Here is a 27,953-nt window from a genome sequence, read left to right on the forward strand (position 1 = left end):
CTGAGAATGGACCCGAGCAGGGAGCCGTCAGGCACAGGCCCCCGCAGAGTGGATGTTCTGACCCCTCTGAGGCCAGCTCCTTCCAAGAAGGTCACGTCTGGCTCACCTCCATGACTCCATCAAGGAGCCTGCTTTTCCACCCCCACGGGGAAGGTGTGCGAGCCAGAGCAGCTGGGCACGCAGGGTGGTCTGGGGTGTAACAGGGAGCCCATTTCCCGCTTCCTCGTCAGTGCTAACGGAGGTCCAGGTGACTACAGGGACTCGGGGTGTGGGGCATTCTGCATGAGCGAAGCTCGGGTTCCCCTGAATGCATTGCTTGTGACCCATGTCCATCAGTCGGCCACGAGCACATGTACATTTACATTTACATTTCTACATGTAAAAGCCGGATTTCCTACTGTTCCCTCAGAAGTTATTTGGGGACTGAGAAGTAACTAACATGGCTTTAAAGTGGAATCTGTCACCACTTACCCTAGGTATCGCCACCATACAGTCAGAATTAAAGCTGCTTTTCAGCCGGTGTTGGAATATCTGTGGTTGTCGAAGTGTTGCTTTATTTATTCTGTGTTCATTCATTCTTCAGACCGTTTCTCCAACATGGGCTGAGCACTGATGCCGTGGGCTGGTTGGAGTCACTTCAGTGTCTGAGTAGGACCTGGGGAGCCACACGGAGCTGGAGACTTAGGTCAGGAAGCAGGGGGTTTCCAGGTTCAGCCAGGAGACCAGCCTGCACCCTGAGACAGTCTTGGCCAGAAACCGCTGTCCAGGTGGGGTGGAGACCAGGGCATTGCTGGCAAGAACACCCAGGGGGTGTCCGAGGGTGAGCTGGACCCCTGCTACCAGATCATAAGGGCGGCTGAACTGCGCCTCCTTCTGCCTCCTTCCCTCCCTCCCCACACCTGTGCCATCTTGAGTTGCAGATTCTGGAGGAACCATCAGCTGCTGGGAGCAAAGTCATATAGCATCAATGACATAAGACCCACCTGTGGGGGCAGCTCTGGGGGGTTCTCAGTGGAGGAGGTGACTCTTAACAGGTGGCTGGAGGGTAGCCACCATTTTTTTCTTGATTTTAAAAGGACCGGGAACTGATACAAGAACCAGTGTGCTCACTTGCTCAGAAGATACAGACTGGCCCTGAGGATGTCAAGGTGGTCCTGGCACACGTGACCATCCGTGGCTTACACCGGGAGCTGATGAGCAGGTGCTCCTGCCACATGTGGCCATCGGTGGCTCACGCCGGGAGCTGATGAGCTGGTGCTCCTGGCACACATGGCTGTCCATGGCTCACGTGGGGAGCTGATGAGCAGGTGCTCCTGGCACACGTGGCCGTCTGTGGCTCACGCCAGGAGCTGATGAGCATTACAGCCCTTTGAGCCGTGCCTCCAGCCTGAGTCCACTGTTCTTGCCCATCAACAAGTGTTTCTTGAGCATCTGTTACACGTGAGCTTCCTTCAGAGTTGAATACGTGGAGTCCCGATCTTCATCAGAATAGGGCATGGCGTGTCTCACAACGGCACTGGCCTCTGGCACCCCAACAGAAGCCAGCGGTGAGGGGAGCAACCCCCAGTGGAGGAGAGGGGACACACACACATCAGTAAATTTGGAAGGCACTTTGAGGTCCCCCAGCTGTCACTGTTACCATTTTTCCACCACCAGATGTATCAGAATCATTCTTCCCCCAGCATCAGAGCGGAGCATTCCCAGCACAAACCCCAATGGGCAGCCACCGGTGACGGGACCACGGCGTAACCGAAACACAAGTGAATCTGAATAAATCCGCAGCGCCGTGAGCTCCCATTTCAGCTGCCTTGTTACGGTGGCGGGCTGATGTCTTGCTCACGATGCATCTCCGTCTGCTGTGTCTTCGCGTGAAGTAGGAGACCCCAGCAGGTGCACCACTTAGCCACAGAGAAGCAGGTCACGTTTCTCTGTGGAGTGAAGCACGTGTGGCAGAAGCATGCGTAGGGCTAATGAAGAGGGTGGAAACCGAGTCTCAGACATGGAAGAGAGACCCTGGCTGCGTGTCCCTTGGTGACCGGACAGAGCGGCCTCCCTTGCCTTTCTGAGAGGGGTTCCTTCCTGAGCTGAGGTCGAGGAAATTGCCCTCGTGGGGTGTGAGTCCGCTCAAGCCACTCTCACTGAGCACCCGGTCTGGGGCTTAAAAAACAGAGATTCTCATTCCACGTCCTGGGGGCTGGGAGCCTGAGGTGCAGGTGTGCGCAGGACTGGGGTCTCCCGAGGCTTCTGTCCTGGGCGTGCAGACACCGTCCCTCCCTGGGTCCTCACATGGCCGTCCCTCTGCACATGTCTGTGTCCTGATCTCCTTATGAGGACCCCAGTTACATGGGGTTAGGGTGGCCCTAGTGACCTCTGCACAGACCCGTCTGAGGTCCTGGGGGTGAGGACTTGCACGGGTGACCTGTGAGGGGACACAGCGTGGCTCACACCAGGGCAGATACACAGGGAACCCAGCCATCTGCTGAGGGCCTACGGCTAGGACTCTGGTGCTCCCATGTGCTGCATGGAGACCCCAGGGGAGACCCCGCAGCTGCTGCTGCAGGGGTTCTGCTCCCGCCTCGCTCACACCGTGCTGCGGCCAGTGTCTCTCCTGCAGCGGATGTCTCTGCGCCCAACAGTAACATTGCTCAGGTGCTTACGTATATCGACCGCCTTAAGGTCGGTGCCGTCGTTATGATCTGCGTCTTACAGAAAAAGAAGCCGAAGCACAGACAGGTGAGTAACAGGTCGCAGGGGAGCAACTATGAGCAGGGGACCAGGCACCAAACCGGGGGACGCTGGCAGCCCCAGTCCCCGTGTGTGTCCATGTGCCCGCTGGGTCTGGTGCCTGGGACCATGCAGGCATGGCTCGCTACATGGGATACGGCACTGATACACATATAGACACGTGTTTGGAATGGTCACTTAGTATCATGTGTGCTAAAGCAAATAGAACAGCTCACAGCTCTTGGATCCTTACCCTCCGTCACAAAATGTGCTAAGAGCCTTACGTATGTTTCATTCATTTACTGCACCCTGCAGGGGACCAGCCATGTTAGTCCCGTTTGGGGAGGAGGACACTGAGGCACGAGAGGCTAAGACGCTCCCCACAAGTTGGGGGGACACACAGAGCCAGGATGCAGACCCCAGAATCTACCTGCAGAGCTTGAGCTCTTCTCTGCCTCTGTTACGACAAACGAGAAAATTACTCTTTTATGAACAAATGCATAACTTAAAATGTCTCTGTTTCCACGGGCAGTTTGAGAACATTATTTTAGTTAACGCACTGCAGTGCTTCATCGATGTGACTCCCGCTGTAATTTTATGTCAGGAGGGGTACCAACCTTGGTTCCGTTTTGAGCAGCGTACGTTACCTTAAAGATAATCCTTATGCTGAGACTTGCAGTGGACATGGACTCAGACTCTTGGTCTTCTCTTGGGACGTGGCAGTTTGTGAAACCCCGTGGCTCACTTACCCTTCAGAATAACTTGGTCGTGATGATCAGAAAACTTGTGATTTGCTTCTTTCTAGAAAATCACTCTGCACCTCCTGACGTGACCACTTACACCTCAGAACACCCAATACAAGTAGAAAGGCCGCAGGGCTCGACGACATCGCGGACGGCACCCAAGTACGGCAACGCGGAGCTCATGGAGACGGGCGATGGTAGGTCTCCTGGGGTCGCGGCAACTCCTTTGTAATCCCCGTCCCTGCAACCCGCCCTTCCGTGCGCAGGGGCGGAGGTTTCCTGTGGGTACACAGTGGACTGTGATCTGTCACCTAGCTGCCACGGAAGGTGGCGTGGACACAAGAAATGCAAAGTATCTCACGTGTTTCCATGTCGGAAAAAACATCAGTGTGGTGGGAATTTAGTCTTGAGAAGAAGCAGATGTTTTATAAGATTTTGATGTGCTTGCTACTTGTCAACAAATGTTGGTTCAGCAATTAAGAAATTAGCGTGGAAGTGTTAAGACCGTGAGTGGTTGGCAGAAGGGCAGCGTGAAGTTAAATGTAAAACAAAACAATCGGCAGGTATGAGCTAGTGTGGTGCTTTAGACTGCAGAAGATGTGACTTTCGTGAAAATGGTCAGCATGGCCGTGTTGTGCCGTCCGTCCCACTGGGCACATGTCCCTCATCACGGTCCGCGAGCCGCCCCTGTTTGCAGCATGACTGCTCTGCCTGGAAGACGTGGTTGTCCGCGTGTCTGAGCACCTTTCCGCGGAATGAGACGTGTCTGCAGAGGACACACTTCTTCCCCTTGAGGATGTCAGCACCCTGGCGCTCCTTGTAGTCATTAACTTGGGTTGTTCATGCCTTTTTCAACAATCATGTCATTTATTCTTAAAATGATGTCATTCGTTGTTATAAATAAGAGCTATATTGTTATAAAATGGAATTTGTACACAGGAATAGATGCTACGGGCTAGTGTTCTGTGTTATGCAAAAAACTGAATTTAGAGTGCATTTAAATTGTGCTCCGGGATGCATTGCCTAAACGTGCACTCGTGGGTGGGACTGAAAGACACGTAGGAGGGCGCTGGGTACCCGTGAGGAGAGAGGACGGGCCCTCCACAGACCTTGAGTGCCCGCACTTTTGTCAGGAGGTGCAGGGACAGTGCCTGACAGGGGCCTGCCGTCCCCCTGAATTTGACGTGTCTGGCAGACTGCTCTGGCCCCACAGGGGAGCACCGGTGGTCTCAGGCCTCGGGGCCTTGGGGAGGGTCTCCCTGCTGCGTGGGGTCTCTGACCCCCGTTGGAGCAGGGACCTGAGTCTGTGAATGAAGAGGGACAGATCTGTTTCAGGAACGGGAGGTGGGACGGGGCCAGCCTGAGTCTGATACCCCTCCCACCACCATGACGGATGACGGATAGAGTGGTCACGGAGTGTCGTTCCTGGGGCCCCTGCAGCCCCCGGGGCCTGCTGTCCTCCCAGGGGCAAGCTCTCGCAGTGTGGGGTGTCCTGGGCGGCACTCGAGGTGGGGCCACGGCACCAGCGTCACGGTCGCTTGGTCTGCGGGTGAGGTGCTGACCGTCCCTTCATCAGGCCATCCGTGGTTCTGTCTTCCAGGGGTGCCTGTAAGTAGCCGGGTGTCGGCGAAAATCCAACAGCTTGTCAACACCCTCAAGCGACCAAAGCGGCCGCCGTTACGGGAGTTCTTTGTCGATGACTTTGAAGAACTGCTGGAAGGTGACGGGCCCTTTGCCACCCCGTTCTCCCCGTGTCCGCGTGACCCCACAGACCATCGTGGCGGGCCCCGTTAAGATCAGCAGTCTCGGCATTCCCCGGAAGACAGGACTCTTATCTGGAGACTGTGGGCCCTGTTCCCCGCCCGCAGACGGGCCGAGTGCAGGCGGGCCGGGTAGACACCCAGGGCACGCGTGTGCGGGGCTCTCGCACACTGGGATGTCGCCCCATGAGCCGGGCCTCCGTCAGGCAGCACAGCCAGATGTGGCTCCCGGCCACGCTCTCTCTCTGAGGAACGCGGACTGGGTGTGTGGGCGTGTGGCTGGCTCCTTCTCCTGCCCTCTGTACACGTTCACGAGCCTTTGAACATAAAGTCAAGACAAAGCCATGCTTGCCACGTCCAACCCAGACCCTTTGTACCACAAGTAAGACACAGCTGACTGTCTAGCCAGCAGGTGGAGAGTGTCAGTCACGAACGGGGAGGGGAGAAGCCTTCTGCAGTTGCTCACGTCAGCAGAAGAGTCGTAATGCAATTTATCATTGCTTTACGGGGCACTTACTTTTGTTTTACTCTAGAAAACGTGATCTGTGCTAGTTATTCAGAGTATGCGTTGCAAATTCACATTTACATGTCAGTGTTTAAGGCAATACGGTTTAGCAGGATTTGAGCTCCGGAGTCCAGAATCACGAGTGTTGATCAATAATTAATATTTTAAACAGAGCCTTTGCTATTCCCGACTCCAAGCATGTTAAAATACCCAGTGCCCGCGTCCGTTTACAGATGCACTCAGGTCTCCCTCTGTTCACCATCCCAGTATTGTCTTGGACAGCGTAAGAATTCAGTGCTTCCCCTCTATCCCTGAGGCCAGTATGTGCGTCCTGGCTCTGATTCTAGAAAAGCGTGCATGCATGCTTTCTGTCCGCTAGTAAACTGGTGTCAGTTTAAAAAGAAGAAAAAAGGTGACTGCACTGATAGGGATGTTCTTTTCTTGAAAACTCTTTGTGTTTGAATGCACGTAGTTCAACAACCAGATCCGAACCAGCCCAAGCCAGAGGGAGCACAGATGTTGGCCATGCGCGGGGAGCAGCTGGGAGTGGTCACCAACTGGCCCCCGTCCCTGGAAGCCGCGTTGCAGCGATGGGGGACCATCTCCCCGAAGGCCCCGTGCTTGACCACGATGGACACGAACGGGAAGCCCCTGTACATCCTCACTTACGGTAATTCTCTGCGCTTCCTTCACTGTCCTCTGGGCCCAGCGGCCACTTTCAGGCTGGCTTACCCCTTGCACCCCCTTCCACGTCCGGCACACACACAAATGGGACTCTGGAAGGAAATGTTTTAGGAAAGTATTTAGTTTGAATACGGAAAGTTATTACTTGCTAAATGTTCCCTGAGTAAAAGCCAGAGATGGGTACAAGAAATTAGTGGGTCACAACCCTAACGAGATGTTGGATTTTACGTCTGGGAATGTGTCTGATATTCTCAAAAGTCGTGCCTTCAGGAATGATGGGCAGTTAAAGAATTCGTGTCTAAACCCTGTGACATGGACCCCTCGGAAAAGACCATGTCTTTCCAAAGTGATTATGCAAAAAAGCAAGAGAAACGGGCTTTTCTCTACTTCTTCATTCAGCACAATTACTGGAATCTCTACACTTCTGGAAATAGTCGACTGTCCCTGGGCAAGGGGCCGTGGAGAAAGCACACTGTCAGGTTGGTTTGCAAAGAAACCAGCTGGTAACTAAAAGACCAAAACGGCTCGTGTTGCATCTGCCTGTGTGAGATGAGATGACCTTTGTCTAGATCTCAGTTTTGTTTTTGTAACCGGAGCATGCTCTTGCCAGCAGTAGGAATGACACGGATTTCTGCCTTGGCAGAGTCCACCTCAAGAAGCAGATGTTACATTAAATGATGCAGAGCCAGCCTTTCGGGTGCTGGGCCCCAGGTGGTACCAGCCCAGACTGAGTCATTACCCCGCGCCTCCCCGGCAGAGATGGGTTGTGAGGTTCAGGAGCATGCGTCTCACAGCTTCATCATTTTAGGGCACGTTTGGGTAGTTCTTTTAAGATTTTATTTATTTGAGGGAAAGGGAGAGAGCACAAGCAGGGGGAGCGGCAGAGGGAGAGGGAGAAGCAGGCCCCCTGTTGAGCAAGGAGCCCGATGCGGGGCTCGATCCTAGGACCCTGGGATCATGACCTGAGCCGAAGTCAGATGCCAACCGACTGAGCCACCCAGGTGCCCCACTTTGGGGTAATTCTAAATGGATAAAGAGCATTTCACCCAGGATGAGGCATAAGCTTGATTTTTTCATTATACTCTTTGGAGATAGGTTTTCTTCAGTGAAGTAGATGAAGACTTTCCTTCGTGACCCTCATCCCTTGCCAGATGCAGCCTGGGAGCTGGTGTGTAGTTGGGATAGCTGCTTCTTAGCTGAATCCTCCGCAGGCTCGCCTGCCACATATGGGGACTCTCGGACCCGCCTGTACGCACACACAGCAGCACTCACCTGTCAGCCCATGAGCATTCAGTGGGGTGTGGCTCGGTGCCACAGCAGGTCATCAGAGATGAGACATGATTCCCCAGGCTGAGATCTAGATCAGAAGGACAGCCCTTGACTGAGGGAGTGCTGACTTTCCCTTCTTGCAAGGTTACGAGGAACCGAAGTGTAAGATGCAGACCGGAAGTTATCTGTGAAAATTTGGGACATGTTGTCTACACCCAGGCATCACAACTCCTGCATTTAAATCATCTATATTTTATTGCATTTTAGTCTTCTAGATTAGGCATATGCTCTGGGTCAACCTTGGTTTTTACTTGTTAAAGGAATGTAAGAAAGCAATGCATTTCCAAAAAGCAGATAATAGTTTATCAGGCTGTAAAAGGGAAGTGTTGGCTAATACAAGAAAAAGTGTGGAAAAGTGCTTTATATATATTTCAGTGCTTTATAGAAACACTGAAATAGATGAGCCTATAATCATTGGGTGTGGCTTCAAAGACACAGAGAGAAGTTCACTGAATAAGATTATTCTAATACCACATAGCTCCAGACGATTTTCAGTATTGCAGTTAACCGTCAGCTCTCAAGTTCAGCTTCCTGCAAAGCCCCGGGTAGCAGAACTCCCAGATGAGAAACTTGGGATCTTTGACAGGAAATACACATGGTGGGTGAAGGTTGTCAACAACCCTGTAGAAACATCTTCTGTTCTCCATTTACCAATATAAATAATATGCACACTGAGGAGAACCAGGGCATTTCATCATCTTCAATTAATAAAAATAAATCATGCTAAGGAACTCCTTTCCTTCCATCATGATTCTCTGCCTCGTCCCGTTCTCGACGAGATACCTGCAAGTTCATTCTGCTTTGCTGCAGTATGCTTTTACTACCAGGCAGCCTCCCCCCTCCCCATCCCTCCCTCCCTCTTTTTTCTTCCTTCTTCCTTCCTTTTATGATCTATGACTTGGCTTTTGCTCCAGATCTTTTGGAACATTTAGATGCTTGAGCTCCAACAGCACTGGGGAGCCTTTCTCTGTCTTTTTGTGTTTTGCGTTGTTGGTGATGAGTTTCCCGGACTGTCTCTGCAGTGCGTAGGTGTCCTAGCTGCGGGGCGGCGTGTGAGGTCTGACAACCCTTCCTCACCCACCTGCCACCGTCCTCAGAGCTACACTCTTCTTACAGGTGGATGCTCCTCACAGAAATCCAACTGAAATTAAATATGTAATAAGACAGTGCATACGTCCTGTCCACATCTCTCTTCTTTTCTGTATGCACATGACTATCTTAGAGTCTCAGTATCTTTTTTCCCAGTTCAACTTGCCAAAATCTGTTGGAACTTCATGTCCAATTCCCATGTTTCAAATAGACAACAGAGTATTATTGTTAACTAGTGTTTACCACAGTCACCATCCTATACGTTACACCTCATGACTTACTTTATAACTGGAGGTTTGTACCTTTGCCCCCCTTCACCCATTTCTCCCTCCCATTCCCCACCTCTGGAAGAGCCCATCTGTTCTCTGTGTCTATGAGCTTGGTTTCTAGAGTCTACAAATAAGTGAGATCATAAGGTATTTGTTTTTCTCTGTCTTACCTCTTTCACTTAGCATAATGCCTTCAAGTCCATCCATGGTCTCACACATGGAGAGATTTCATTCCTTATTATGGCTGAGTAGTATTCCATTGTATACATATACCACATGCCCTTTATCCACCCACCCCTTGATGGACACTTGGGTTGCTTCCATATCTTGGCTACTGTAAATAATGCTGCAGTGAACAGGGGGTGCAGATATCTTTTTAAGTTAGTGTTTTTATTTGCTTTGGATATACCTAGAAATGGGATTGCTGGATCACAGGGTACTTCTATTTTTAAGTTCTTGAGGAAACTCCATACTGTTTTCCAGAGTGGCTGCACCAGTTTGTATTCCCACTGACAGTGCACGAGGTTCCCCTTTCCCCACATCTTCACCTGCATTTGTTATCTCTTGTCTTTTTGATACCAGCTGTTCTGACAGGTGTGAGGTGGTCTCTCAATGATTTTGATTTAATCTGTCTGATGATAAGTGATGTTGAGCATCTCTTCATATGCCTCTTGGCCATCTGGATGCCTTCTTTGGAAAAATGTCTATTCAGTCCCTCTGCCCATTTTTAAATCAGATTGTTTTTTTGCTATTGAGTTGTAGGAGTTCTTTATATATTTTAGATATTAAACCATAATTGGATAAATAATTTGCAAATATCTGTAATTTGCTTTTTCATTGTCCTGATTGTTTCCTTTGCTGTGCAAAAGGTTTTTAGTTTAATGTGGTCCCACTTGCTTATTTTTGCTTTTGGTGTCAGATCCAAAAAAAATCACTAAGACTGATACTGAGTAGCTTAGCATCTATATTTTCTTCTAGGAGTTTTATGGTTTCAAGTCTTCAAGTTTTTCATTCATTTTGAGTTAATTTTTATGTATGGTGTAAGATAGTGGTTTAGTTTCCTTCTGGTACATGTGGCGTCCAGTTTTCCCACTGCCATTTATTTTTATTGAAGGGACTCCTTTTCCCCCATTGTGTATTCTTCCCTCCTTAATTGACCATATAAGAATGGGTTTATTTCTGGGCTCTCTGTTCCACTCATCTGTCTGTTTAATGCCAATACCACACTGTTTTAATTACCTTAGCTTTGTAATATAGTCTAAAATCAAGGAGCTGGGTGCCCCGAGCTTTGCTTTTCTTACTCAAGATTGTTTTGGCTTTTTGGGGTCTTTTGTGGTTCTGTACAAATGTTAAAATTCTTTGTTCTAGTTCTGTGAAAAAATTTTTATATTGATGGCACTGAATCTGTAGATTGCTTTGGGTAATATGGACATTTAACAATATTATTTCTCCCAGTCCATGAGCATGGGATATCTTCACATTTATTCCTGTCTTCCTCAACTTCTTTCATCAGTGTCATATCATTTTCAGTGTATACGTCTTTCCCCTCCTTGGTTAAAATTATTCCTAGCTATTTTATTCTTTTTGATGCAACTATAAATGTTTTCTTAATTTCTCTGATAGTTCACTGTATACAATTTTTGTATATTGATTTTGCACTCTGCAGCTTTATTCAATTCATTGATTAGGTCTAACAGTTTGGTTGTGGGTTTTTTGGTTTTGTTTTGTTTGGTTTTGGATTTGGTGGCATCTTTAGGATTTTCTATATATAAAATTATGTAATCCTGGGGCACCTAGGTGGCTCAGTTATTAAGCGTCTGCCTTCAGCTCAAGTCATGATCCCAGGATCCTGGGATTGAGCCCCGGGTCAGGCTCCCTGCTTGGCAGGAAGCCTGCTTCTCCCTCTCCCACTCCCCCTGCTTGTGTTCCCTCTCTCGCTGTGTCTCTCTCTGTCAAATAAATAAATAAAATCTTAAAAAAAAATAAAATAAAATTACATAATCCTCAAAGAGAGACAGTTTTACTTTTTCCTTTCCAATATAGATACCTTTTATGTCTTTTTCTTGCCTAATTACTCTGGCTAGGACTTCCAATACTATGTTGAATAAAAGTGGTGAGATTGGGCATCCTTGTCTTGTTCCTGGTTTCAGAGTATATTAGCTGTGGGCTTGTAATATACGGGCTTTATTATACTGAGGTACGTTCCCTCTATATTCACTTTGTTGAGAGTTTCTCATCAAAAAAGATGTTGAATTTTGTTAAATGCTTTTTCTGCATGTATGGACATAGGATTTTTATTCATTTTGTTAACGTGATGTATCATGTTGATTGATTTGTCAATGTTGGACCATGCATGTGTCCCTGGAATAAATCCCACTTGATCATGATATGTGATCCTTTTAATGTATTGTTGAATTCGGTTTGCTAGTATTTTGTTGAAGAATTTTGCATCTATATGTATCAAGAATATGGGCCTGGGTTTTTGTTTATTTGTTTTTTGGGTTTTTTTTTTTCTTTTGTGGTGTCCTTGTCTGGTTTTGGTATCAGGGTAATGCTGGCTTCATAAAATGAGTTTGGAATCGTTCCCTTCTCTCACTTTTTTTTTTTTTTTTGAAGAGTTTGAGGAGGATAGGTATTAAATCTTTGACTGTTAGAATTCACCAGGAAAGCCATCTGTTTGTGGACTTCTATTTGTAGGGAGGTTTTTAATTACTGATTAAATCTCCTTACTAGTAATCGTTCTATTCAGGTTTTATGTTTCCTCATGGTTCCTCATGTCTGTTCCTCATGTTTGTCTTTCTATTGTCTTTCTAGTCTCTATTTCATGTGGCTCTGCTCTGATCTTTGTTATTTCCTTCTTTTAACTAACTTGGATTTCATTTGTTTTTTTCCTACTTCCTACCAACCTTGAGGTGTAAGGTTAGGTGTAAGGTTGTTTATTGGAGATTTTTCTTGTTTCTTGAGGCAGGTCTGTATTGCCAAGTACTTCCATCTTAAATCTACTTTTGCTGCAAATTGTAGGTTTTGGTATGTTGTATTTTCATTTGTCTAAAGGTGTTTTTTTTATTTCTTCTTTGATTTCTTTGTTGACCCACTGGTTGCTTAGTAGCATGTTGTTTAATCTCTACATATTTGTGAATTTTCCAGCCTTCTTCTTATAATTGATTTCTAGTTTGTTACCACTATGGGTCAGAAACGATACTTGATATGGTATCAGTCTTCTTGAATTTATTGAGACTTGTTTTGTGGCCTAATGTGTGATCTGGAGAATGTTCCAGGTGCACTTGAGAATAATGTGCATTCTGTTGCTTATGGATGGAATGTTCTATATAAATTAAGTCCATCTGGTCTAATGTATTGTTCAAGGCTACTGTTTCCTTACTGATTTTCTGTCTGGATGATCTATCCATTGATATAAGTGGGGTATTAAAGTTCCCTACTATTATTGTATTGCTGTTAATTTCTCCCTTTAGGGCTATTAATATTTGATTTGTGTATTTAGGTGCTCCTATGTTGGGTATATAAATATTTACAAATGTTATGTCGTCTTAGTGGACTGATCCCTTTATCGTTATGTAATTCCCTTCTTTCTCTCTTATTACAGTCTTTGTTATAAATTGTGTTTTGTCTGATATAAGTATTGCTACCCCAGCTTTTTTTTTTCCCATTTGCATGGAATATATTTCTACATCCTTTCACTTTCATCTCTGTGTGTCCTTATATCTGAAATCAGTCTCTTGTAGGCAGCATATTGATTGTTCTTGTTTTTTTCCCCTTTGATCCACTCTATGTCTTTTGTTTAGAGAATTTAGTCCTTCTACATTTGAAGTAATTACTGATAAGTAGGTACTTATTGCCATTTTGGCAATTGTTTTCTGGTTGTTTTTCAGCAGGGTCTCTCTGTTTCTTTTTTTCTTTTCCTTTGTGATTTGATGACTTTTTTAGTGTTACCCTTAGATTTCTTTCTCTTTATATTTTGTGGATCTGCCAGAGGTGTTTCCTTGGTGGTTTCCATGACACTTACATATAACAACTTATTTTTATAACAGTCTATTTTAAGTTCATAACAACTTATGTTCAAGCACAGTCTAAACCTGTACATTTTTACTCCCCCTGCCCACATTTATGTTCTCACATTTTACATCTTTTTTATCTTGTATATCCCTATTTACTACTTTTGTTCTTTAACCTTTATGCTAACTTTATAGAGTCCACTACCATTCCTATATATTTACCTTCACTGGTGGGATTTATATGTTTATGTGTTTTCTTGTTACTAATTTAGTGCCCTTTCTTTTCAGCTTGAAGAAGTCCCTTTAATGTTTCTTTTAAGTGTGATTTAGTGGTGATGAAGTCTGTCAGCGTTTGCTCGTAGGAAAACACTTTATCTGTCATTCTGCTCTGAATGATCACTTTCCCAGGAACTTTTCTCGGTGGGAGTTTTTTTCTTCCTCCTTTATAAATCAGTGAAGAACCGTTGTTATCTCCTTTCACTTAAATCAACAACTTTATATTTTTATCCTTGAAAAATACCAAGTATATTTCCAGTATTTTGCCAAAAGTGTGTTGCCCATTTCAAGCTCTTAGTTGTAAACTGGCTTTTGTATGAATGTACGATGGCATCAAAGTTAATATTCCAAACTGAGAATGAAGTTGGAACTTTAACAGAACATAATGGTGCTAATCGTTTGAGTGTAACTGATTTGTTCATGTACAGCGCATTGAGTTTTACAATTACAGTAAATTGACTGTAATTGTTTATTTAACCATCATTCCCTGATATTGTTTATATTAAAGAAATTTGAAGGCAAAAATACTTGTGTTTTCTTTAGAAGAAAGAGTCATTTAAGTTCCTTTCATTTCTGGAACTGAGTCATTTCTAATAGCGAGTGACTTTTTTTTTAAAAGATTTATTTATTTATCTTAGAGAGCGCGAGTGCACCCGTGAGGGTGAGTCGGGGAGGGGCAAAGGGAGAGGGAGAGAGATAATCCCAGCTGACTCCCTGCTGAGTGCGGCACCCAACCCAGGGCCCGATCCCATGACCCATGAGATCATGATCTGAGCCAAAATCAAGAGTTGGACGCTTAACCAACTGAGCCATCCAGGTGCCCCTAGCTAGTAACTGTTTTTATGGAAAATATGATCACCCAACGAAGTACCAAATACTAGTAAGATAGCCAGTCTTGAGGACTGCAGTGTTGAGGAGGAGCTAGAGAAGAGGGCAGACGAAACCTTCATATCTGGTAATTATTCCAAGTGCTCAAGAAGAATGCCAAAGCACATAGTGTAATTTTGTGCTTTTTATAGATTCCCTAGGACATAAATGAAACAAACATGTGTTGAACACATGCTATAAACCAGGAATACCCTAGGACTTAGAGAAATCAAGATAAATCATTCTGTGTGTCCCCTAATCGCTAAGGGGGAGACAAGTTGATAAATCTTGTGGTAGATAAATAGTAATAACCCTAATTTGGATTGCTGCAAAATCCAGTGTGAAATAAAACAAATTCAACTTTTTTTTTATTCAAAACAAATGTTATCAACAAAAATCTTCTTAATTTAGCTTTTATATTTAAAATAGGAAAAAGATTAAAACACTGATTTTATTTATGGGAAAGTTAAAGTTGCTCCTAACTGTCGTTATGACACATTAACATAACGTCTCACGCCTTGCTGGCTTCTGAACGTGCCTGGAAGCTCACATTATGAAGGACCTTTATGTGGCTAAGAGCTCACGTTAGATTTCAGAGTCATTTTATTTCGTCTCAGGCTGTGTTCCCGCCTGGGTCGCATTGAGGGAGTATCCAGCGCTGGGATGGGGGCAGGGACGGGAAAGTTGTGGGTTCTTCAAAGCTGGCCATTCTTTCTTCCGTGTTTTTTTAAACTTTTTTTTTTTTTTTTTTTAAGATTTTATTTTTTTGACAGAGAGAGCACAAGTAGGGGAAGTAGGCAGAGGGAGAAATAGGCTCCCCACGGAGCAGGGAGCCCGACTTGGGGTTCAATCCCAGGACCCCAGGATCATGACCTGAGCGGAAGGCAGACGCTTAACCAACTGAGCCACCCAGGTGTCCCTGGTGGTTTTTTTAAACCCTGTTTTTAATCCTGCTTTGTGGTCCTTTTTTTCCTGGAGTTCAAAACTTCAACTCAGAATACTTAGTACCATCTGTAATTTCCAGCATTCCTCTTCAAAAATTTTGAATCTTGGGGAGGGAGGGGGCAGGCTCTACAAAGTGTGTCCTAAGTGTCCTTTGCATTCGTTACAGTCACGTGAGGCAGGACCTACTAACGGAGGAGATGTGTCATTTTGCATAACTCGAAATCAGCAGTAGGCACTCTTGTTGTGATCCCTGCCCTACTTTACTCCCTAGAAACCTTCCCCTACAGTTCCTGTGATGGTAAATTTTCGGTGGCTTTGCTGGGGCTACTTGCATATGGAGAGTGTTTGTATTAGTACCTTATTAGTACCTTATTAGGCTTCTCGGATTTTATGAATCAGAGTTGCTGGCTCGTATTTTCCTTCCTGATTCCAGGGACTCAGGAAAACTTGAAGACTTAAAATGAACCAGTACTCTCTCTAGTTTAATGTGCACATTGATACATAACTGAAAATGCACGTGTCCACTTACTTGTGTCTTTGTCATTTATGTTAATAGGCAAACTGTGGACAAGAAGTATGAAGGTTGCTTACAACATTCTGCATAAATTAGGTACAAAGCAAGAGCCGATGGTACGACCTGGAGACCGGGTAAGTGCTCTTTACATTAATACACCTGCAAATACTCGGTCCTGCACAGCAAAGACACCTGCTGTCGGAAGTCCCAGAGTTCATTGTCTCCTAATGCTAATACTACTAAATCAGGCTTTGTTACATTAACTGTGGATTAGGATTAATTACACAAGATGTCATTGACCTTCACAACAACTCCTTGAGCTCAGCTGGAGTCCTTCTCATGTGTTACCAATGAAGACACTCAGACTGGCGAGGTAACCAGTAAGTGGCTCAGCCAGCGCTCACGTCCATTCCTGTCAGAGCCCAGGGCCTGTGCTCCCAGCCACTGTCCTGTTGTCACTAAGTTTAAACATACTCATGTCCTCTACCTGGGCAGGCAGGACAGTGATTGTAAAACTTTGCTTATGTTCATCAGTGAGCCGGACCATCTCGGCAGCACGCCGCTCGTCCCATTCCTTTCCCCGTGTTAGATTTCTGGACAGAGGCTACTGTCTTTTATTGATAAGCAAATTTTTATTCTTACTTGATAAATTACACAGAGTGGATATTAGTATTTCAATTGCAGTGTTATACCCAGAGCAGTTAATAACCTTGTCCAGCTTTATACCCCAATTTAGGTGTGGGGCTGGGCTTAGAACCGCGTTTTCTTGCTTGCAAATGTTGCACCTTCTCCCCATTGGCTGTTTTGTACCTTAGACCCCAACACTGATTTATCCTACCTGTGCCCAAAGAACTCTAATTGAATTTCATAAAAATACCAGTGCTGAGCACCAAACCAACAAGAACATAAGCTGCAATGGACTTAAGATACTATAAAGAGATGGGCCCATTATGAGGAATCTTTTGAGAGATTGTCACAGTCCTTGTGTGGTGGACTGCGATTCTTGACACTTGTTTATTGAACAGGCTTGACCTCTGGCTTTTAAATGTCAGTTATAGGTCTTGCCACTTCCTGATCGTAAAGCTTACTACAAAGCAAGTCACTAACACGGTGCGGTACTGACGTAAAGACAGACATGCAGATGGTGGAGAAGAGCGCCCAGAGAGAAACCCTCTCGTGTGTGGGGGAATGGTTCTCATTAAGGGCGCTAGGACATGAAACAGGGAAAGGACAGTCTCTTCAACGAATGGTGCTGGGAAACTGGGCACCCACAAGCAGAAGGAGAAAGTGGAACCATCGAGTAAAAAATTAACTCACAATGGATCAAAACCTAAGAGCAAAAACTATAAAACTCTTAGAATAAATCATGGGGGAAAGCTTAATCACACAATTTGGCAGTCATTTCTTAGATGACACTGAAAACACAGGCAACAAAAATGAAAACATAAATTGGATATTATCAGAATAACTCCTGTGTGCCACAGGATGGGAGAAAACGTTTCTACAAATCCTGTATCTGGTAAGAGATTAGCATCCAGAATATGTAAACAAAACTCCTACAATTCAGCAACAACCAAAAAAAAAAAAGAGGTGAAGCAATGGGCAGAGAACTTGAATAGACATTTCCCCAGAGAAGCGTTGCAGGTGGCCAGCAAGCACCTGAAAAGAAGCTCCACGTGCCTGCTCATTCGGGGACAAGTACGTTAAAACCCCAGTGATTCAGCACGTCCCTTACAGTGGCAAGAATGAAGAAATTGGAACCTCAGCGCTGCCGGTAGGAAGGTCCCCTGGTGCAGCCACTGGGAAACAGTATGGTGGTGCCCTTGGAAATTAACCACGGAATCACCCCTTGATCCAACGATTTCCCTTCCCTTCCAGAAGAATTGAAAGCAGGGGCTTGAACAGATGTTTTACACTAGTATTCAGAGCAGCGTTATTCACAAAACCAGAAGGGGGAAGTAACTCAAGTGTCCGCGGACAGATGAACAGAGAAACAGAATGTGTGTACACACACAGGAATATCAAGCAGTCTTAAAAAGAAAATAAATTCTGGCACACATTAACCCGTGGGTGGGCCTTGAGGGTTTTATGCTACGTGAAATGAGGCAGCCACAAAGAACAGATATAGGAGGTGCTTAGGGCAGTTAACATCCTGGAGATAGAGCGAGGTGGCTGTCAGGGGAGGAGGAGGGGCTGGGGGATGGGGGGCCTGGGGGTTGAGGGGAGGGGCCGGGGGAGCTGAAGGAGGGGGTGGGGGGCTGGAGGCTTCAGTTGAGGAAGATGAGAATTCTGGGGCTGGTTCTGGATGGTGAGGGCTGCACAGCAGGACGGATATCCTTAATGCCCCCGTGCACTTGGAAATAGTCGAGACGCTCAGCTTTATGTAGATTCACCACAATAAAAAGTCCTGTGTAATGTGATATCTCCCTTAGCTCTGATTTGGTGGATAGTCTTAGTCTCTTAGTGCAGTGACTTTGTTAAAAGTTCTTGTGTAGCGTGGCTCCAGACTCTTGAAGTTCCTTGACAATAACAAGGACAAAGTAAAGCACCTCTGTTCAGCTAAGATGTTAGGAGGAATTTGAGGGGACAGTTTTGATAGAATAAACTGTGTAAGGAGGTTTTTTGGCAAAGGCTGATTTGAACTGTGTGAGGGGAACTACTTTTCTAAATTATCTTAAACAGTATTCATGTGCTTAGCATCTGGCACGTGCATATAGGTACTTTTATTAAATATACGTGACGATAGTAGTCAATTGATCGTAACCTTCTATTGCAATAAACAGAATTTTTTACTCTCTTTCAAAATGAGTTTTGAATAAAACATGATTTTCCCCAGAATAATGAGCATATTCAGTCTTGGACATAAAACTTTACAGACATTTTTCACATGGGTGACCTTATTAACGTAGTTTGGGGAATTACCTTGGGCTTTTAAAAGGCATTTATAGGGGCGCCTGGGTGGCTCAGTCGTTAAGCGTCTGCCTTCGGCTCAGGTCATGGGTCTTGGGATGGAATCCCTGTATCGGGGTCCCTGTTCGGCGAGAAGCCTGCTTCTCCCTCTCCCACTCCCCCTGTTTGTGTTCCTTCTCTTGCTGTGTCTCTCTCTGTCAAATAAATAAAATCTTAAAAATAAAAAAATAAAATAAATAAAAGGCATTTATATTCCTAAGCTGAATAGGGTTTTGAGAGGTGTAGTGAAAGCTTTGGAAGATACAAAGATGCATCCCGTATGAGGCCTGCCCTCAGGGAGCTTGCAGTATTAAAAAGTACATAGACACATTATCGATAATTAGCTTTTCTATAAATTGCAAAGTGATAAAGGTCCCCAAAAGAGGTGGTAAGAGTTGGAGACGGACTGTCTGGGAAGGGGAGAGAGCGAGCTTTTTCATTCGGGAGGAGCATCTGCGACCTGAGAAGTCTTCCCAGAGAGGAGAAGCAAGTCAGGGGCTGCCGGCCAGGCGGCAGGCGAGTGTGGGAAGGAGCCGGGGCGGGAGAGCGTGTGGTGCGCAAACACAGGACAAGCCGGCTGTCTGCGCAGCTGCCCCGGATGCAGGGAGAGCCGAGCGCAGGCCGAGCAAGAGGAATCGCTTTAAGGAGATGAGACCTCAGCAGACGCTGGGATGTGCTTCTGCCTCTTGATCCGTGGCTGCTGCCATGCCCTGTGGGTGATTAGGTCCAGTGAAATCGCAGAGGAATACGTGGAGCAGTAAGCGAAGGGGAGCTGTGTGGGTTTATCAGAACAAGTCCGTTACTTTGATATTGTTGAGAGAGAATAATGAACAATGTTATATTCTGCTTTTATGTACTTTACACTGGCAGTAACATTTCCTCCTATTTAGCACAACCCTGCAAGGTTTATGTAGCATCGTGGGCATGAGCCGCAGTGACACAGCTGTGGGGATTTGAAATCCCAGGTCAGGTTGATCTTCGTCTGCGCAGAGCTGGGCTGGTAGCTAGCCCTGGGTCCCGGAAACAGGACTGGTCTGGCCTGGCAATGTCACCATGTTGCTCTCGGTTCTCTGCTCCTGGTGAGGACGCTGCCTCCCGGACAGGTGCTCCTGGAAGACCAGGAGCCCATATTTATCTGGTCCTCTATGCATAGGTGCAACCGTCAGTTTTGCATGGAAGCTCAGAGTCTTCTGCGGAAGCCTTGCAAACACTTTCTTGATGAATGTTGTTGCTGTGCCGGATCCAGATCTAAAAGCATTGCTGTCGCCTCAGCCTGCCAGCTGAAGGCAGAACACCTGAGGCTATGATGGACCTCAGAGACATACAAAGAAACCGTCTTTTTCCTTCTGGAAGGTCCTGCTAATGGTTGCCTGCCCTCTGGCTGGGACAGAGTAAGTCGCTTCTCAGGGTTTCTCAAACACAGTTCATCAGTAGTGCAGAATGGCTTTTACTGGCCTTACAGGGTTATTGATCTTTGATTTCGCCAATTTTAATCAACTGCAGGAATGCCATATAGAAAGGAAAACTTCATTCAATCCCAAACTTAATTTTTTTTCTGTCAGCTGTGCTGTGTGGCTAAATTTCTAACATGGCCAAATTTAAGATATGGCCGGTTCTGTTCCCAGCTGCCGTCTGAATCCCTTTGTGCCAATTTGCTTATTTAAATATCGAAATAGAACATCTTATCCCCAGCTGTTCATGGCAAAAATAATGACTTCTAGTTAGGACCTTATTCAAGAAAAAACTGGTTAAGTCCCTGAGTGAGGTGATGCAGAAGTGACCTGTGCACGTTAAATCATGGGGCCTGTGTGCTTATGAACACGCAGCAAGCAGTTGTCTGCAGGGAGGGACAGCAACACAGATGCGGGACCGGCGTGCGGGAGTGACGTGCGTTGGCCCAGGAGCAGGGTTCTGCAGAGCAGAGCGGGGAGTGCAGACAAGACGGCTACGCTTTGTCGCAAGGAGTCTTTCCGAACGAGGCGACAGGAAAGGCTGCTCCCTGAGGAGCTGCAGCGGCAGAACAGCAAGTTGGGTCCACGGTAGATGAGCTGCATGGCAGGCACTAGAATGAGCTCCATGCACACTTACGCTGGACAGCGTATTCGTGAATACTAGGTGCCAACGTAAAGGGAAGTTTTGACAAGTGTGCATAAAACATTAATGGTGGCGATAAAAATAAAACAGATACTATGTCATGTCTTTGCATCAAGTGTGAGAGAGAATGCTATCAGCTATATTTAAAATTCATCCCGATTTTAGGGCACATGTGGAAACACAGGTAAATAGGCAAGGGGAATGAAGTGCTTGATGCGAGGAAGAGTCATTATAAGCCATCCTGTAGAAAAGTCGTTCATCATTAAGACATGCTCAGGGCTATCAGCAGCATATTTTAAAAATCACACTACCCATGGGGATTAAAGTGACCCGGCTTTGATAACGCCGTGCTCACTGCGCCCTCCACTCGTGAGGCCGCGTGGGAAGTCAATGGGTGGAACAAGGGGAGCAGGTGTTCACGGGAGCCTCCTCTGTGAGAGCAGCGCAGGGGGCTGACAGCCAGGCGGGCTAACGTTCACGCCTGCGTGCCGTGCACCGGGCCTCACGCTGAGCTCTTACACCTTCTCAGGTGACCTTCCTCACAACACTAGGACGCAGGTAGGAAAACTAAGGCCCAGAGGGGTTAATCCTGGCCAGGGACCAGAACAGAGTCCTGTGTGGTCCGCGCACCCCCACCCCCGCTGTCAGCCTGCCCTTGTGGGGGGCACACTGGTGAAGGCCACGTGGACGCATGGGGAAGCCCCTGCTGAGCCCGTGAAAATGGTGAGAAATGAGGCAGTGTGTGCACGGTGATGGTTCACAGTGTGTAAAGGTGCATAGTAGGGAAGGCGATGCGCGAACCATCGGTATGGTTGTATTCTGGGGCAGTGAATGTTCTAGATGACCGTCAGTAATGTGTTTGGCTTCCACATACATTAAAGGAAAAGTACATGGTATTTACTAAAATGTATTTTCCAGCACGCACCTAATTTTTGTTGCAATCTCTGTTCTTACTTAGAGCATGAGCCCTGTGGTTTGCGTCCCTCTTCAGTATTTCTGAGAGCCCGTGGCATCAATTGGATGGTTAATCCCCCTCTGCTCTATGTCCGTGCAGGTGGCGCTGGTGTTCCCCAACAATGACCCTGCTGCCTCGATGGTGGCCTTCTACGGCTGCCTGCTGGCCGAAGTTGTCCCCGTGCCCATTGAAGTCCCGCTCACGAGAAAGGTAAAGAGCGTGTTGTTACGTTCAAGCCTGTCACCCCGGGGGAGTGTCAGGCTCGGCTGCAGTGGAACGTTCTGTTTTGAGGTCAGCATGCATGGGTGGCTGTTTTTTAAATGGCTTTTCATCTCAGCAGGATGTGGATCGAGAAGCACAGAGAGGTTTTTGTTATTTCTGAGGCTCTGTGCGGGTTTTCGTCAGCTGTGTCAGTAGAGGGAACAGACCCTGGCAAGCCCAGCTCGGCGGCAGGATTTAGCATGGGCAGCTTCTCGGAGGTGGAGCTTCTGGGCGATGGTGACAGAGCGCTGATGCGGGCTGTGCAAGACGGTGGTGCAGGAAGATGCCGAGCTCACCTCTTCCCCCGGTCACTCCACATCTACAGCTCCATATGAAAAACCCCCTCTAAAAAAAGACCCAAAAACTAGCTGATCAGCTCCTTCACGTAAAGTGAGGGAGGTAGGAGAGGCAGAGATGCTGTCTCCCCGAACGCCCCACCCCTGCACTGTGACCCACACGTGGGAGGGATCTCACAAACTTGGAGCCCTCTCCCGAAGTGAGGGGTTCATGCTGAAGTCAGGCGTTCCAATCCCTGGAGCCTGCACCAGGGAGATGAGCCCCCAAAACACCTGCCTTTGTGTCCGGCACACACATGGAGCTCACGCTCAACTCACTTGTCCCAGGGCCCTGTGCAGAAGGAGCGGTTTGGGAAGTGATCACACTATGTGTGAAGAAGATCCATTGGCTAATCTTAGAGCATATGCCCGAGGCACAGGGTTGGGACTGTGTCTGGGGACGGCACAGACCTGCTCCGTTGTTGCCTCTGCTTCTCCCTTGATACTGCCCTAAAGCCAGTGGGTGAGCTGCAGCCCCACACCGTCCCACAGCCTTGCCAAAGCTGGCAGGTGCACGCCCAGCTCTGGGGGCTTGCATACCTGGGCCCCACAGGACTGTATCACCTGGACAGAGAGTTCCTGACAGATGGCCACCCCGGGGCACTGCACAGACAGCACACTGATGCACGTGCCCAGTCTGTCTGTGATAAAGGGCTATTTACTTGTCCTGGGGCTGCAGCCTGAGGTGCCATTTTCAGGTTTGCCACAGATTTGGAGACTATGGAGGGACTCTCAGGGAACACAGATGGGGGACAACTTCGCACTCTCCCTTGACCTTGCTACAGCTCATTCCATCTCCCAGAAAGGAGCTACACATGCATCTGGAGCCCTGATGTTTGCAACTATAGCCCGGGAGACCCCTCCAGACGTCCTGGTCCAGAGGCAAGCAGGGTTTATGAGTGTGGTCCCACAGGACTGTATATATTTGCATACATTAAAAGCTGCTGCCTGAGAGCCTGGCTTCCAGTCAGCCTGAAACTGGGTGCTCAATAGGATTCCTCCCTTTGGAACATGGATGGGTCTTGGCACAGCCTCAGCAATGGGAACATATCAGGAATAAATCTGGCTGCTGAGACAATCAGAAAAGTTCAAGAGACATCCAAGGGCAAGGGTGCATGAGAAGATTCATCGCTTGCACGGGCCACTCCTTCCAGACTGGGAGAGTTGGCTGCTGCACTTAATACAGAGAGTCAAACAAAACAAAGACACAGAGGACTTTGTTCCAGAAAAAAGAACAAGATAAAACCTTAATGAAATGGAGCTAAATAATTTACCTGATAAGTAGTTCAAAGTCATGGTCATAAAGACACTCACTGAACTCCGGAGAAGAACGGATGAACACAGTGAGAACTTCAACAAGGAGATGGCAAACAGAAGGAAATACCAGACAGAAGTCACAGAACTTAAGAATAACATAACTGGGGCGCCTGGGTGGCTCAGTTGGTTAAGCAACTGCCTTCGGCTCAGGTCATGATCCCAGGGTCCTGGGATCGAGTCCCGCATCGGGCTTCCGGCTCAGCAGGAAGCCTGCTTCTCCCTCTCCCACTCCCCCTGCTTGTGTTCCTGCTCTCACTGTCTCTGTCTCTGTCAAATAAATAAATAAAATCTCTAAAAAAAAAAAAAATAAGAATAACATAACTGAACTGAAGAATGCCCTGGAAATTTCCCATAGATGAAGCAGAAGAAAGCATCAGCTCTCAAGAAGACAGGATAGTAGACCTCAACAGAGCAGCAAAAAGAAACAAAAACAATTTATTTTAAGTTAAGATAGCTTGAGGAACAATATCAAGTGCAACAGCATTCACATTAGGGAGTCTCAGAAGGAGGGGAAAGAGAGAAAGGGGCAGAAAATGTAATTGAAGAAATAATAGCAGAAACATCCCTAACCTAGGAAAAGAAACAGATATCCAGGTCCAGGGAGCCTGGAGAGCTGACAGTAAGATGAATCCAAAAAATTCACAGCAAGACACATTATAATTAAAGTGTCAAACGTTAATGAGAGAATCATAAAAGCAGCAGGAGAAAAACAGCTTGTTACATACAAGGAAACTACTAAGACTCTCAACAGATTTTTCAGCAGAAACCTTGAGGGCCAGAAGAGAGCAGCAGGATATATTCAAAGTCCTGAAAAGAAAACCTACAACCAAGGCTACTCTGCCCAGCAAGGCTGTCAGTCAGAATTGAAGGAGGGATAGTTTTCCAGACAAGCAAAACCTGAAGGGGTTCGTCACCACTAAACAGGCCCTATGAGAAATGTTAAGGGACTTCTTTAAGCTGAAGAGAGAGGGCATTGATTAGTAACAAGGAAATAAATGAGAGTATAAATCTTACTGGTAAAGGTCAATGTAGAGTAAAGGTAATGGATTAATTACTTAATAAAACTAAAACTAGAATGAAGGTTAAAAAGACAAAAGTAGTAAAAATCATGAAAACCACAATACTTAGTTAAGGGATACACAAAGTAAAAAGATGTAAGTGTAATATCAAAACATTAAATATGGGGAGGGCAGGTAAACTCAGTTTTAGAGTATGTTCAAACTTAAGTTGCTATCAGATTAAAATAGACTAAGATACACACACACACACAATTAAATATATGTGTGCGTGTGTATATAGGCTGTTATATGTGAACCTTATGGTGACCAAAAACCGAATACCTCCAGTAGAGACACAAAATATAAAGGGAAAGGAATCGAAGTGTAACACTAAAGGAAGTCATCAAATCACAAAGGACAAAGAGAGGAAGAAAGGAACAGAGAGGCCCTACTGAAAAAAAGCCAGAAAATAATTAACAAAATGGCAATAAGTATCTGCTTATCAATACTTCAAATGTAGAAGGACTAAATTCTCTAACCAAGAGACCAAGAGTGAGTCAATGGGAAAAAAACAAGAGCAATCCAAGAGGCTCACTTCAGATGTAAGGACACACAGAGGCTGAAAGTGAAGGGATGCAGAGAGATATTCCATGGAAGTGGAAATGAAAAGAAAGAGGAAGAGCTGTGTCTGGGGACTGTTAGTTACATCAGACAAAATAGACTTTACAACAAAGACTGTTAATAAGAGACAAAGAAGGGGATTACATAATGATAAAGGGATCAGTCCACAAAGAAGACATAACGTTTGTAAAAACATTTATGTACCCAGCATAGGAGCACCTAAATATATAAAGCAAATATTAATAGACCTAAAGAGAGAAATGCAATACAGCAGTAGTAGGGGACTTTGATACCCCACTTACACCAATGGACTTAATTTATGTAGAACATTCCATTCGTAAGCAACAGAATATGCATTCTTCTCAAGGGCGTTTGGAATGTCCTCCAGGATAGATCACATGTTAAGCCACAAAGCAAGTCTCAGTAAATTTAAGAAGAGTGAAATCATATCAAGCATCTTTTCTGACCCACAGCAGTATGAAACTAGAAATCCATTACATGAAGAAAGCTGGAAAATTCACAAATATGTGGAGATTAAACAACATGCTACTGAACAAACAGTGAGTCAACGAGGAAATCAAAGGAAAAGGAAAAAACAGCTTGAGATCAATTTAAACAAAAACAGAACATATAAAATCTAAATTTAGCAGAAGTGGTTCTAAGAAGGAAGGTCATAGTGATACAGGCCTACATTAGTCCATGATAAAAATCTCTAATAATCTAATTTTAAACCTCAAGGAAAAAGAGCAAATAAAGCCCAGAGATAGTAGAAGGAAGGAACAAAGATCATTGTGGGAATAAATGAAATAGGTACTATAAAGATATAGGGGGGAAAAATTAATGACACTAAGAAGTTGGTTCTTTCAAAAGATAAACAATATTGATCCCCCTGTAGGTGGACTCAGCCAGAAAACAAGAGAACAGGACTCAAATATAATCAGAAATGAAACAGAAGTTACAGCCAACACCACAGAAAGACAAAGGGTTATAAGAGACTACTGTGAACAACTATATGCCAAAAATTGAACCCCAATCCCTATATACATTCACTTTCCAAGGCTGAATCATGAAGAAGTAGAATACCTGAATACTGGTTAGTAGTAAGGAGCTTGACTCTGATCAGAAACCTCCAGCAAACAGAAGTCCAGGACCAGATGGCTTCCCTGGTGAATTCCACCAAACATGCAAACAGATTTAATACCTCCCCTTCTCCATCTCTTCCAAAACATTGAGAGGAAGGGAAGCTTCCAAACTCATCTTACAGGGCAGCATTACCCTGATACCAGTACGAGACAAGGATGCCGTAAGTAAATAAAATTACAGGCCAATATCCCTGATGAGCATAGATGCAAAAACCCTCAACAAAATATTAGCAAACAGAGTTCAATAATACATTAAAAGGATCATATTCCATTATATAGTGGAATATATTCAGGAATGCATGGATGGGCCAACACTCACAAATCAGTCAATGTGATACACTACATTGACAAAATGAAAGTTAGTCATATAATCATAGATGCAGAAAAAGCATTGGCAACTTTCAAATTTTTTTTTTTATGTTTTTATTTAAATTCCTGCTAGTTAACATGCAGAGTTATATTACTTTCAGGTATACAGTGTAGTGATTCAACAGTTCCATACAACACCTGGTGCTCATCAAAGCAAGTGCACTCCTTCATCCCCATCACCTGTCTCACCTGTACCCCCAGCCCCCTCCCCTCTGGTGACCATCAGTCTGTTCTCTATAGTTAAAAGAGTCCATTTCTTGGTTTGCCTCTCTCCCCCCATTTGGTCATTTGTTTCTTAAATTCCATGTGTGATTGAAATCAGATGGTATTTGTCTTTCTTTGACTTATTTCACTTAGCATAATACTCTCTAGTTCCATCCACGTCATTGACAGCATATGACAAGATTTCATTCTTTTTGATGGCTGAGTAATATTCCATTGTATATATACACAACATCTTATTTATCCATTCATCATTCGATGGACACCTGGGCTGTTTCCATAATTTGGCTTTTGCAGATGATGCTGCTTTAAACATCACGATGCATGTATCCCTTTGAATTAGTATTTTTGTATTCTTTGGGTAAATATCTACCAGTGCAATTGCTGGATGGTAGGGTAGCTCTATTTTTAATTTTTGGAGGAACCTCCACACTGTTTTCCAGTGTGGCTGCACCAGTTTGCATTCCTACCCATAGTACAAGAGGGTTTCCCTTTCTCCACATCCTTGCCAACACTTGTTGTTTCTTGTGTATTTTATTTTAGCCATTCTGACAAGTGTGAGGTGATATCTCATTATAGTTTTGATTTGCATTTCCCTGATGATAAGTGATGTTGAGCATCTTTTCATGTGTCTATTGGCCATATGTGTGTCTTCTTCAGAGAAATGTCTATTTGTCAACATTCATTTTTTATTTAAAAAAAAAAAACTCAGCAAAGTGAGCCTAGAGGGAATATACTTCAAAATAATAAAGGCCATATAGGACAAGCCCACAGCTAACCTTTTACTCATTTGTGAAAAGCTGAAAACTTTTCTTCTTGTCACTTCTATTCAACATAGTATTGGAAGTGCTAGCCAGAGCATTTAGGCAAGAAAAAACGTAGGGACGCCTGGATGGCTCAGTTGTTAAGCGTCTGCCTTCGGCCCAGGTCATGGTCCCAGAGTCCTGGGATCGAGCCTCGCATCAGGCGCTC

At 45.5% G+C, this 27,953-nt stretch overlaps 1 protein-coding gene across 11 annotated transcripts in view; it reads left to right on the top strand.

The window, feature by feature from the left end:
• The window catches only part of DIP2C (disco interacting protein 2 homolog C), a 398,847-nt gene that overhangs the window by 258,155 nt on the left and 112,739 nt on the right, over window positions 1–27,953 (top strand). For all 11 annotated transcript variants that reach the window (XR_010411754.1, XR_010411755.1, XM_064592166.1 and 8 more), the window contains 5 exons: window positions 3,530–3,664; window positions 5,068–5,187; window positions 6,205–6,402; window positions 15,761–15,852; window positions 21,816–21,926. Coding sequence is in view for 9 of the 11 variants with exons in the window: in XM_064592166.1 (XP_064448236.1) it covers window positions 3,530–3,664; window positions 5,068–5,187; window positions 6,205–6,402; window positions 15,761–15,852; window positions 21,816–21,926 (656 nt within the window). In the remaining 2 variants the exon portion in view is untranslated. The remainder of the gene's footprint in view (window positions 1–3,529; window positions 3,665–5,067; window positions 5,188–6,204; window positions 6,403–15,760; window positions 15,853–21,815; window positions 21,927–27,953) is intronic.

This window comes from Mirounga angustirostris, unplaced genomic scaffold (assembly GCF_029215605.1).
Source record: "Mirounga angustirostris isolate CCGP_5_RB_7025 unplaced genomic scaffold, mMirAng1.0.hap1 SCAF_5, whole genome shotgun sequence".
Taxonomy (NCBI): Eukaryota; Metazoa; Chordata; class Mammalia; order Carnivora; family Phocidae; genus Mirounga; species Mirounga angustirostris.